The sequence below is a fragment of the Lycorma delicatula genome, chromosome 5, assembly GCF_047948215.1.
Source record: "Lycorma delicatula isolate Av1 chromosome 5, ASM4794821v1, whole genome shotgun sequence".
Classification (NCBI taxonomy): Eukaryota; Metazoa; Arthropoda; class Insecta; order Hemiptera; family Fulgoridae; genus Lycorma; species Lycorma delicatula.
The window spans coordinates 142,864,699-142,879,185 of record NC_134459.1 but is presented as its reverse complement, the minus strand read 5'-3'; the positions used below and the strand labels follow the sequence as shown (position 1 = coordinate 142,879,185).

Sequence of the window (14,487 nt, the reverse complement as noted above, 5' to 3'; positions counted from 1 at the left end):
ACACATCTTTAGATTTTAACTTATGTACCACAAAATTCTCCTTAACTTTCCTATATGCTCTGTCATTTTACCAATGATCATTTCTCTTTCCACTTCTGAACACTTTTCATTAATCCACTGTTCTTTCACTACTTTGCACTTATTTATAATATTTATGAATTGTTGATAGTTCCTTTTACCATCTTCATCACTAGCATTCTTATACTTTCTCTTTTCATCCATCAGTTGCAATATATCCTCTGATATCCAAGATTTTCTACCAGCTCCCTTTGTTCCGCCTAAGTTCACTTCTGCTGATTTAAGAATCTCCTTTTTAATATTCTCCCATTCTTCTTCTATATTTTCTATCTTATCTTTTATGCTCAGATATCTTGGATGTCCTCTTCAAAAATCTTCTTTACCTCCTGTTCTTCAAACTTCTCTAAATTTCACCGATTCATCTGACACCTTTTCTTTAGATTTTTAAACCCCAATTAACATTATCACAAAATTATGGTCTCTATCAATGTCTGCACCAGCATATACTTTGCAGTCTACAAGTTGATTTCTAAATTTTTGCTCAACCATGATAATAATTTATCTGATACCTTGCAGTATCACGCGGCTTTTTCCATGTGTATATTCTTCTATTATGATTTTTAAACTGGATGTTGGCAATTACTAAATTATACTTCGTGCAAAATTCAATAAGTCGGTCCCCTCTTTCATTCCTTTTGCCCAGCCCGTATTCACCCACTATATTTCCTTCCTTGCCTTTTCCAATGCTTGCATTCCAATCTCCAACTATTATTAAATTTTCATCTCCTTTTACGTGTTTAATTGCTTCACCAATTTCTTCGCATACACACTCTACCTCATCATCATCATCATGGGCACTTGTAGGCATATAAATGTTAAAATTCATTGTCGGCTTAGGTTTTGATTTTATCCTTATTACAATGATTCTATCGGTAAGCTTTTTGAAATACTCTCTTCCCTACCTTCTTGTTCATTATGAAACCTACTCCTTTCTTTTTCCTGTTTAGCCTCTGGTAATTACCTTTCAAATAATACTTCAGAGGATGATATGTATGGGTGTAAATGAATTGTAGTCTTGTACAGTCTCAGTTCGACCATTTCTGAGATGTGTGGTTAATTGAAACCCAACCATCAAAGAACACCAGTATCCACTATCTAGTATTCAAATCCGTGAAAAATAACTGACTTTACTAGAACTTGAATGCTGGAACTCTCGACTTCCAAATCAGCTGATTTGGGAAGATGTGTTCACTACTAGACCAATCCAATGGGTTATGAAACCTACTCTTGCCTGCCCCTTATTTGATGCTGAGTTAATTATTCTAAAATCACCAGACCAAAAGTCGTTTTCCTCTTCCCACCGAACCTCGCTAATCCCTCTTTAAATTTTTTAACCTACCAACCATTTTTTAGACTTCTAACATTCCACACTCCAACTCATAGAATCTTATTTTTTAGTTTTCTGGTGACCCCTTCCTTAGTAGCCCTACCTGGAGATCCAAACAGGGGACTAGTTAACTCTGGAATATTTTACCAAGGAAGGCACCTCCATCTTTGTTACATGAAAATTCAGGGAGCTACATTTTCTTTGAAAAAAAAACTATCGTAGTTTTCAATTGCTTTCAGCTGCTCAGTACTCAGAGTGATGGTATGACTGTTTAAGACCTCCTGATATACACCCTTAACAACTACTGAAAGGGCTGTTGCCCTCTTTCAGGAATCATCCCTTGGTCTGGCTCTCAACAGACACCTCTCCGTATGGTTGCACCTTCAGTCCAGCTACTCTGTATCACTGAGGACTCAAGCCCCCTCACTATCAGCAAGGTCTCATGATTCATAGAGGGAGCGGAAAGTTATATAAATATACTTAGTTACACAACATAATTTTTTTGATTCAACTGATTTATATTGAATTAGTGCATTAATTGATCCCCAATAACCAAATTAAATCGATAACATTGATGTTCTAATCAGAGATCACACTCTGTGATTTACATTGTGGAAGTAGTATTTCTGTCTTTCATCCAAAAGTTGGGTTTCCATTCTGATCATGAATGACATTTTTCACATGCTACAAAATCCATTATCCATAATAGGAACTGTTATTGAGAGAGGGGACTTGTTACTATTTTATGAATAAAATAATACTATTAACTATACCTTTGCCGAGACTTAAATTTGACTCCAAAGCACTCTCGTATTTAAAATATTATTATCAAATAAAAAATACATAGACTGGTGGTCTTGGAATTATTGACCAACCTTGGAATTACTTGATTAATGACTGTTCATTTACCATACATCAAATGTTACTGAAATCCTTAAATAAATTGTTGTTAAAACTGATATTTTGATGTTTTAATCTCTGAAACAAATCCTTCCCTATCAAGTCCACCAACCCCAGGAAAATGGGATAAAAAAGTCATTAAAAATTTTATATAAAAAATTTTATACTACTGTATTAGTGGATAATTTTGTATTAACAGATAATTATGATGGCAACAGAATTCTTCTTTAGGTTATATTTTTAATTATCATACCAAGAGTATAGTTTCATGATTTGGTACAAATATAAATTTTATATTTATTTTCGTTTAATTCAGTGACTCACAATTATTGTGAAGACTTATTTCTTAATGAAAAGTTTTGTTAAAATATTATAGTCTCATGTCAAAACAGGCTGTGATTAAAAATATTTATCAGTATGTACACACAGCTATGAATGCTACATACAACTTATTACACTTACAAAAATCAAACTTAGCAAGATTTAAACTCAGAAATGTTTACTATTACCTTTAGAAAAAAAAAAATTAATGAAATGTATTACATTAATGTTTGCAAACATAACCCAGCAATTCTAAGGCAACACATAAAAAAATCATTCCTGAAATTAGTATAATCATTCTCAGGTATAAAAAACATCCCAAATCAGATTACTGGGAAAAAGAGATGTGAAGTGGTGGTGCCAAATCTCAAGAAAATAGAAATATTTTTTGATATGCTTTTTACATTGTAGCAAAAAAAAATTGTATTAAATATTTAAAAAAAATACAATTAAACGTCTACTGAGAATATTATTAAATTATTATATTATTAAATTGACCATTTAATTAAGTCACAGAAAGAAATAACAAAAAGTAAAATTTTTCATATACCAGTTTATTTATACCTAATATTTAATATATAACCTGATATACCTTCTCAGTTCAGCCAAGGAACATGGGTAAAAATTTGTTTGCCACTGATCAAGTAGTTTTTTACCTCCTTATACAAAGTAAAAGAAGTATTGTGATCGTGAAAAGTTTTGGTTTTCAGATTTCGACAGAAATATCTATTTTGACCAACTCAGAATCCATTTTGACTAATTTAAGCAAGACATCTCGCATAACTCAAAAATGATTAGCTGTAGGATGTTGAAATATTGAATTTAGGACTGTTATAACATCTTGTTGTGAACCTCCCCTTTTGATTGTAATGAACTGAACCAAAAGTGTTCTGAAAAGCCCAAAATCTAAAACATTTGGATTTTGGACTGCAGTAATAAGACCTCACTGAGAGCTTTTCAAAGAAATATCAAAAGTGGTATTTATTTTCCTATTGGTTCCAGAGTTATAGCCACATGAAATCTTAATTAATGAAATATTAGGATCTTAGAAGGGGAAGCTACATCAGTTCAAATCAGACTTATCTCCTTTTTTTAAACTTTTTTTTTTAATTTAAATATATTGATTTATTAACCTCTGACTGCAAAAAAATATTTACAATAAATAATAATAAAAAAACTAAGAAAAAATATCAGACATTATTAATGAAAAAAAGTTTTATGTACTTTTCATTTTAAAAAATTGTGTATATGTCATTTAATAGGCATACAAGGAAGTCATGTGGTGTCCACATCCAATTTTTTTAAAACCCTATTAATTAAATTTTCTATACAAAAACTTTAAAAATATGTTGAGCTAGAAATACAGCCATTATCAGATCAAATATATCTGATTCAGTCAAGATTCAAGAAGAGTATTTTAGTTCTACTCATCTTAATCTAAAAGGCATTCTTACTTACTTGTATTTATTTGATTGCATCAGCTCAGTTCTTCATTGTTTGTAAGATATATTACTCGATATAAAATATGTACCCAGATGAAAAGAAACTACATATTTATTTAGTAATGAAACGTCTCATGTTTAGGAAAAAATGCCTAATACAATCAAATGCTGAATATTTTTTTAAGGGTTTTCCCAAGATTTTCCACATAGTTTTTCATGTGGTTCCTGTATGTAGTGTATCCAGTTAGGAAATTTCTGCAGTCTTAATAAAGAGAACTAGTAAAAATCTTTATTGAATCATTCAATGAGAAATCTGGTAAAATTATTTGTTTGAGGGCTAAGTTCTTCAAGCCGCATTAAAATATGAATGGTGTAATAATTAATTTACGTCACAACAAAATGAAAGCAGATAAAAATTAGGGTTTTAAAAAACACAATAATGAAATCTTTAATAAAAAATGAATCAATTTATTCTTATTAAAATATAGGAAAAACATTTAACACCATTATCAATTGACTATATAAATTACACATATAATAACAATGTAGTAATTAAACAACTTGATATAATAAAGTATGAAGTAATAAATAATCTAATAGTAACAATAAATTTAAACTATGAAATAGTTTAAATAAATATGAATATAAAATGAAATAAATATTACATATAAAATATTTTATATAATATACTAAATATATTAACACTTACAAAATATGAAATAAATTGTGGCGAAAACCAGTAAAAAAGATATATCTTTACTAGATGTGATGCCAGACAGTAAAAAAGAAAAAAAAAACATTTAAGACCAATTTCAAAGAGCTTTTAAAAGCAGTAATCTTTTAAAAGGCCACAAATGCATCTGCCTAAAAAAATAAAAATACAAATAGAATCACTTTATGAAATCATTTATAGAATCAGTTCTAGAAATTAATTGTAGGAGATTCAAAACCGGCTAATAAAAAATATAAACAGAATAATTAATGAACATTTAAAATGTTAAATGGCTTAAAGAAATTAATCGATTAATTTAATATATTATTCAACCCTGCATACACTAAGACATAATTTACATAAATAATTTTTCATACATTAAACAATTTCATACATTTTACTTATCGCATAATAATTGGATAACTAAACAATAATGTTTTAATCAAGCGTATCTGAAAGAGGATATTTGTTCTCTCAGCTAATTTAAAATAAATTTTAAACTTTAAACATATTTTTTTAAATATTCTAAATTAATCTAACAATGTTCACTATGAAAAATTTACAAATTAAATAATACAAATTATCGTTTACCTTTAGTGACTAAAGGTACATCAAAAATACATCAAATACATTATTTGATGTATTTTGATTAATGAGGGTAATAAAATTAAACATATAAAAGTTTTTTTTTTAAATGTATCAATAAGCAATAAGTAATAAGTTTTAACAAGAAATATTACTAATAATTACTACCTCAACATTTAGAAATATTATTCATTTGTATTTGCAGCATACATAAGATATTTTTAAAAGCTCAATGCGAATTAATTTAATTTTGTTTCCATTTTTATTTTTGTAACATTTCTATAAAGTAATGTATAATTTTTATAATAAAATCCTATAATTTTATTCAGAAGGAGAAAAAAGGAAAATCAGAACAGACTGAATTGAAATAATATTTGCACGGTCCTCTACAGGCCCGTTCGGGGAAAAATCCTATATTATTTCAATTATTAAATCACTGTGTGTGATTTAATAGAATGTAATTTGACTAAAGTAGAATTATACGTTAATTATTTTAGTTATCAAATAACACCGTCTCCCTTTTCACAGGTCACTTATGACATGTTATTCATAATTTCATTTAAAATTGGATTGCGAGATGAAGATATTACAAAAAAAATTTTTAACTTCCATAGTCTAAAATATTTACATTACTGAAATTGGATGGGAATTAATTAATATAAAATTGTAATTGAAACTAAAAGAAACAAAAGTACATTTTATACAATCAAAAAAAAAAACGATAGAGCTTCCAACAAAGTTCTAAAGAAAGTTATTATATGTATATTCTATATTTATAACGAACAATTCTTTGCTAAAATTAAAGAAAGAATATCGAAATGAGATAAGGAAAACAGTTACGTACTATTATGCATGATCTGAATTAAATATTATTTTATTTATTGTTAATTTGACCACCCGGTGACAACAAGGAAATTGTTTGTTTATTTTCTGTACTTTAATTGTTGTAATTTACAAGAATAAGTAGATATTAAAAATTTTAATAGTTTTAATGAATGTTATCTAAAAAGTGCCGATGACATTCAGTCATCGGGTAATGAAGTAATCATTGGAATATTAAAAATTCACATAAATTTCTATTATCACAATATTTTTCTTATATATTTACTACAACATATATTAGTAAAATTAATATTTACAATCAATTAAAAAAATAATGAATAATACTTCATATATATATATATATATATATATATTATATATAAGTGGTCAATTTACAACAGTTCAATATAATTTGACAGCATTATCATACACGTACACAAATATATGTAATTTATTACGATTTACTATTTATAATACAATGAAGATAATGTTTTAATCCACGTCTATTGATTATTTATTTCACTAAATTAAGAATAGTTATCTAAATTTAAATCGTTCCAAAATAAATTATTACCAATATTATTATTTTCTAATACTTTAATATCGTCACTAGATTTAATAAATACATAATTAATATTATTTTTATGATTTTTATTAATCGGTTCCCATTTTATAGCCGGATTTATAATCGGTGTACTGTTATGAATGAAACCTGACCACACATTTACCATAGTATTTACCATGTTGCTATCATTTGTATTTTCTGTACACGAAAAATAACTATTTAATACATACGCCACATCGTCACCGTGACTGACACCGACATTTGTTTCTATATCGCTAAATAATACGGATAAACTATGTTTACCTCTATATCCAAAATTATATAAATATACGGGTGAGTTTGTTATTTTTGACTGCATTTTTGTCGCTTTGTCGATAGAATTTACAAATAATCTATCGCTGATCATTTCTATCAATTTATTGACTCCGCTCGATGTCGATATAGATGTATCGTTTAAATAAAACGTTCTAATTTTTTTACTTATTTCAGTTTTATTTTTATTATCGCTAATTAAATTGTAATTTAATAAATACGGCGCTTTATCCAACCATGTTTGATCGAGTTCATTCATTAAATTATTATTAAATATAAATTCGGATGCCGGATATAATCCTTCTTCGGTAGTAAATCCGACTAACCACGGTAAATCGTGGATTTTACGATCTTTCATCAAATTATAAGGATGATCTCCAAGAAAACGTTCAGGATTATCCGCTTCGATCGTCGGACCGAACGGTGATATCGGATAATACAACCAACCCATAAATAACGACTTAATTTTTGATAAAATTAAATGTCCTGGTCGATCGCGTAAACAATCGATTAAAATCTGTGTGTTATTTGCTGTACAATTTAACGATGACGCTAATTTTAAAGTTTTTTCTTTCGGATTGTCCATTTGAGCCCACGGACAAAACGCTGTACCGCTGATCGATATACCTCGTTTAAAAAGATTACGGGACATTTCTGAAAAATAATGGTAATGAACGCTAGCGCCTCCTGCTGACAAACCGCTGATAGTCACTTCAGACGGATCACCGCCGAACATTTTAATATTTTTTTGTATCCACTTTAATGCCATTACTTGGTCTTTTAATCCGTTATTACCTGGTACTATATTATCGCCTGTACTTAAAAATCCCAACGGACCGACTCTATACGATATAGTCACTAAAACGAAATTATTTTTATCTAATAAATATTTTGGGTTAAAATTGTCTTTTGTACCGAACATAAAAGCACCGCCGTGTATAAATACAATAACTTCCATTAAATTATTACCGTTTTCTGAAATATTCGGCGAATAAACATTAAGATGTAAGCAGTCTTCGTTACCGATTATTGGATAATTATTTTTTGCGAGTAAGTAGTGATTAAACTGAAGACAAGGTTCTTTAGTTTCATTAGCGTAGATAATACCAGACCTTGACGAATTAAATTCTAACGGCGGCTCAAATCGAAGATTTCCTACAGGCGGTCTCGCAAATGGAATACCGTAAAATGCATTTAATATTCGTCCGTTTAGCGTTTTAAAAAATGTACCTTGAATTAAACCGTTTTCAGTTTTTACAATCGGCGGAGATTGTTCGCCGAGTATATAAGAAAAATTGATAATAATATTTATAACAAATATGTTTTTAAAAATAAAAATCATTTTTGAACGGATAGTCTTTTTTTAACTCGCACACAGTTTTAAATTCAATGAAGACACAATAAACACAATTAAAACTGTTTCAATAACAAGAGAAGATAGTTTTAAACGATTTAACAAAACAAACAAAACACTATCCTTTGTATCTTGTAATAGTATTACGACTGCTAAGCCTAGAAAATACTTATCATTATATACCCAAATTTCTAAAGCAAAAAAATTATAATTTTGATTTTACTTTTCGTGTCCATATTATGTACAAAAAATTATCATTATTTTTTTTAATAATCAAATTTATTAAAAAATGCTGATTAAAAAACAATTAAATTTTTAATTGACTATTTTACAAAATTATTTTTAAAAAAAGTGCGTTTTATAAATTCCAATTAGTTTATACTGATAAATATTCAAAGATTATTTTTTTTAGATTTATAGGATGAAAGTTCATTACGGTCTACAGTAACCTTATTTAACACAAAAAATATTTCACGAATTAAAATTAATGATTTAATATTTTGTCATACAAAAAAAAATAAATGTGAAACCTTTTCTTTAGTTGCATCCATTATTTTTGTATCCACTATGCAAATTATAAAAATATTGTTCTGTAATGAAATACTGGGAAACGTTTCACAAAACACTTTTAAATGCATGTAGATATTACTATACAAACAAATTATTTAACCGTAAATTACTCTGAGAACATAAAAAAATCTTGCCAACCAGTGTAACCACAAAAAAAACTTCTCATGTTCAGATTAATTTGCATGCTGCTCTACACTACCATGTCTAATCAGTACCGTGGACGTTAGTAGTTACACACTTCCCACCTTTAAACCTGCTTTCTTCAATCTAGTACATTAAATAGTTTCTTTTTTATTTATTTATCAACATACACATCCCTTCAGTGAACCCACCCACAGAACCAGGCAGCAAGAAATCTTGTAAAACTTTAATTACAGAATAGTTTGAAAAAATAACCGTTGCATGTGTTGACTACATCAAGTACAAATTAATCAAAATCATTCCTTTATAAAAAATAAAAATAAAAACCGACTTCAACAAGTAATAGGACTAAAAAGTTAAAAATAAATATACTTATATTTATTAAATAAGGTAAAAGTATTTACATCAAATAACTAAGTCGGTGTCAGCTAACACACATTAAACACTATGTCAAGTATAATAAATAATTCTAATATGTAAGTGATAAAAATTCTGTTAGAATTAGTATGTAGTAATACATATCCATTAATATATTACTTTCTATTAGAATTAGTATACAGCAATACATATCCATAATATATTACGTAGTGCAAAGGTGATCATCTAACATATAAATCAATAATAAAGCTCATATGAAAATGCATCTAGCTGTCGTATTAAAAGAATAAAGCTTCTCACTTTAAATATCTATTCTGCTTTTATTATTAAAGATAAGGCTTTCAACACATCTAGCCACTGACAATAGTGTACCTCATTGACAACATTGACTCCTACTATTGAAGTAGGGAATTCTTACACCAATAGACTGTATTGGAATCTTTCATAAAGGATTTAGCATACTTTAAATAGATTTACAAGTTTTGTCTTAATTTCATTTTCAATTCTTCTGCTTCTCACCATACTATCTTTCTTCAGCAGATCTTTACTTTTTAATAAACCAACTCATTATAATTTACAGTTAGCTCGGTTCTCTTAAAGTTTCTATGTGCTATTTTTTTGTATTTAAGGCACCTTAAAAATCCAACTGGGAAAAGCATCTAATCTATTCCTCTTTACAGGTACAGTGTATACCTGTCGATAAAATATTCAAACAAGTACCAACAGCTAACAAATACATTAGGAAGTGTAAACTCCATTATAGTTTGTCTCTTTTACGGCATTATAAAGACTGAGGTACTAATCTCTAGAGTTTACTATCACTAGTTCTTATAGCCATCTCTATTCTAAAATGCACAACAAGCGCATTGTGAGAGGCAAACAGAAAAACCAGATGATCAATTTCTATTCTACTCTCACATTAACATTAGATAATACCAAATCAAGTATCGTATATTTCACTGATTATGGTGCAAATGCCAGAAGACAATCTGATATGATACTCGTGAGTAATACCTGAAAATGGCGTAATCTTTCTCAAAAGTAACAAGCATATTATGCAAGTCTTATAGGTGGAGCATGAGAAGTTATTTTGCATTGTCTTTTTCACTAAGTTGAATGTACTGCTACTTTGAAGCATTCCAAATCTACAAAAGTATAGTTACATTCAGCCATTCGGATGACATCTTCAGTCTCTTTAACACTGAGGCTGAAATAAAAGTATAGTTACATTCAGCCATTCGGATGACATCTACAGTCTCTTTAACACTGAGGCTGACTGCATAGTAAATGTTATTAGTTTCAGAGAAAACAACTCTGATAGATGACCTCTTGTACTTTACTTTCATGTACCACAGTCAGAAAAGGATTACAATGAACAATAAAGTTACAAATTTAACAAGTAAGCTATAAGAAAATTTACTTGGACAGCTACATATTAACATTCTTGTTTCTGTTGTGAAATATTGCATTACGTGCACACCTTCAAACTTAGTATGGTAAAGTCTGGAGACATACAAAAGAAAGATATTTCTTAAATAAATGAATATTTCCTAACTAGTATACAAATCAACATCATGTTACCTGTCTCAAGGCCTTCCTCTATGTCTATGTTCATCCTTTTGAACAGTGAAAGCTCCTTATTCATGGTGCAATAGTTTGCAATGTCTTTTACATATTCGCCACTAACATTTTCCGTATTCGCATTCATTACATTATGTAGTGACATTAAAAAATAAAAATATTATCACACACTAAATGAAATAATAATTTAATACAGTACAAATATATGCTGCGATAGTGTACGTATTGTACTGCACAGTACAGTATTTGCACTTTCCATTTTTGCTACCATTTTAGTACTGTCTATTGTATTTTGCAGTATTTGTATTATGCACAAGTGCATAAGTCCATAATATTATGCACACATTTTCCACTTAATAAGTGGGCCTGTTACTCATGAAAAAGCTGAGAGACTGTATGATCATTTTAATCAAAGGCCAAGCCAAAATGACGCTGTTACCCCATACCAAGCTTCAGAAGCCTGGTTAAATAAATATAAAGTCAGACAATCTTTACGCAACATAAAAATTGTAGGGGAAGCTGCATCAGCAGATAAAGTAGTTGTAGAAACTTTATCTGGCATCAAGTCTTCATCTAATGAAGACTACTGGCACTTTATGTCATTACTGACAAAGACCAATGAGACCAGAGTTGACTAAAATAGTCAACCTTGGTCTCTTCTGGAAAAAGCTGCTTCAAACAGATATGCTGGAAGGTACTGGTGACATCGAGACCCCAGTAAATATCGCCGAAAGTATGAAAGAAATAGCTCGTTCAATAGGGAAAATTGGGTTCAATGAAGTAGATGACACAGATATTGAAAATCTCATAAACACATGAGAAGAACATAATGAACAAGATCTGGAATATGGCGCAGGTAGAGTATGATGGTGAGCAGGTACAAGATACGATCTCTGGAAAACAGTTAAATGTCAAAATGTTTAAGGCATTAAACTATTCTATGATCTTACCCGGTTTTTTTAAGATGGTGATCCATCTTTGAATAGAAGCTTAATCTTTAAGCGTAAAATTGAAGATGCCACGCAAAAATACACAAAACTTCAAACGGATTTAAAAACATGAGCGAGACAAGGAAAACTTACCAATTTTTTAAATGCAATCCAAAATACTGTAGGTTAGTTTTGTAAGTTTCCTTTTCAGTAATTTTAGTTTTAGTGTACATAGTACTGTTTTCTTAACTTTATGGCGATTACAGAGTACAATTTGATCATGTAATACTGTTTTCTAATGCAGTACATACTGTAGTTTGTTTTTAAATTAAACAGTTCGGTAAGTGCTTACGAGTAAATTAGGAAATATTCTGTATTTTGTTAAATATTTTTTTGTAGGGTACCTATGTACTGTACTAAACCTGTGATTATAATTAAAGTTGCCGTATGTAATTCATCAATAACATCGTCCCTTGTAAGTACGTATGATTTTTTTTTCATTTTACATAGAACCTAACCATTCTTCTGTAATTGAGTATTACTTCCGTTCTATATTCATTGTTTTCTGTATTTGCGGAATTTTTACAGTCTCTAACCCCCGCAAATAAGGAGATTTACTCCATAAGGAGATTTCATTTAAGGGATTTAAGGAGATTTATTTCATTCTACAACCGACCTCTGGAGTTCCTGATAACTTCCATTTCCTTTAATATTATCTATAATTTTAGCTGTTATCCTTCCTCTCTTCTTTTGACTGATTTTTCTATATCTGTTTCTTCAACCCTTCCCTCCTCCCATGATATGCGTAAGTTGATCTAGAAAAGTAGAATGCCTAAATTGCTGGAACAGTACTGTCATCCCTCTCAGTTTATTATCCTATCTGTTCATTTAATTCCCTCCAATCTCTTAAGATTCGAGACACTTCAAATGTCTCCATATTTCTTGTCTCTTTTCCTTTGTCTATATTTCACATCTGCACAGAAGTACATCCAAACATAGTCTTTCATAAAACACTTTTGTAAGTTTAATTCCATCAATGAATAAATACCAGGACCGGATTTATCACAAGTGCCGCCCCTGGTTAATAGCAAAATACCGCCTTTTTCCAAATTTTTTTAAAACCATGTGCATTTTTTTGATAATTGGTATAAATGAAATATAAGCATTTACACCTTTATTGAAATGTTTTATTTAATATATAATAATATATTTACAAATTGAATCTGAAATATAATAATTTTCCACATGTATAGTAACTTGCTTAGAAACACTTACTTTTTTGTAGCAAAATCTGTTATAATCTGCTCACAGTCTAGTTTTAAAAGAATATCAGCTTCGATGGTCATTATAGCTAAGCTATTTAAGCGATCTTCAGTCATTGCGGAGCGTAGGTTGTCTTAATTCTTTTTAAGCAAGAAAAAGACCTTTCAGTACTGCAGTTTGTAACTGCAGTACAAATAAGCATGCGGTATGCAATTTTCACATTCGGAAACACGGTGCACATGTCATTTTCCGGAAGAAATTTGAGTAACTCAAGAACGGATTTGTTTTGCAAATTTCGAGAAAAGCAATGTGCGTGAAAATGTATAAACTCATCACCTAGAGATGGCTCAAGATCTGACGAATAACATTCTCTCAATATCTCGGACGTCTTGCGAATATTAGAGTTATCGCTAAAATGTTTGAAATTCGTAATAATGGCGAATTTGATGTTAATGACTTCGTAAGCTGACATCCTTTTGCACAATTCGTTGTATAAATTATCCAAGATGACATTGAAAATATTAACTCTAAAATGGTCCCTGGTAGTCAATTCCACTTCTCCATCATTCGTTTCGTCAGGACGTACAATTCTTCTTCTCCTTCTTCTCAACACAGTTTGGTACTCCTGGATTTCAGACATTTCTAAGGCTAGTTCTTCATAGTGATCAAATTCATTGCGACAATCTGTGAAAATTTTTATAAGCCCTTTGTGTAAATCAATAGCCTCAACCAGACTGATGTTTACTTGCAATTTTTGACTGTCACTATTAAACCTAGAGAGTAGGAAATACCACAAAATTTGCAAGAATGCTGTTTCGATATGTTCCATTTGGCTGCGGATTCCTTTTGCTTGCTGTCTAGTGATTGCGTTTTCAGTTTCATCCTCTTCGATACTCACTAGTATTTCGATAAAGTTATTTATCGAAAAGTTAATTTCAGAAGTTAATTTTTCGAAGTTTATTTCTGAAAAGTTATGTTGTAAAGCAGTGACAGCATCCTCACGAACATTTAACGCAAATCAAGTACTGTGCTTTTTTATTATTTAAAATAAATTGACAAATTTTAACTACAAACAAATTTAACTCGAATTACTGTTTGACGCGCGTCAAACGCGCGCTACGCGCTCGGTGCGTCTGTTTTTTGCACTAAAAAATAAAATTCATTACTAAATTTAAGAAATTAGAAAAACTAAAAATTACAAAAATTT

The 14,487-nt window shown here is 29.6% G+C and overlaps 1 protein-coding gene across 1 annotated transcript; it reads right to left on the bottom strand.

Annotated features, from left to right (window-relative positions):
* Positions 1–4,880: 4,880 nt before the first annotated feature.
* On the bottom strand, positions 4,881–8,969 carry LOC142325755 (venom carboxylesterase-6-like). The gene is made up of 3 exons (XM_075367786.1): positions 8,934–8,969; positions 6,905–8,325; positions 4,881–4,932 (listed from the first exon to the last, which is right to left on the bottom strand). Exons 1-3 carry the CDS (start codon positions 8,967–8,969, stop codon positions 4,881–4,883), a joined length of 1,509 nt encoding a protein of 502 aa, XP_075223901.1.
* Positions 8,970–14,487: the final 5,518 nt, after the last annotated feature.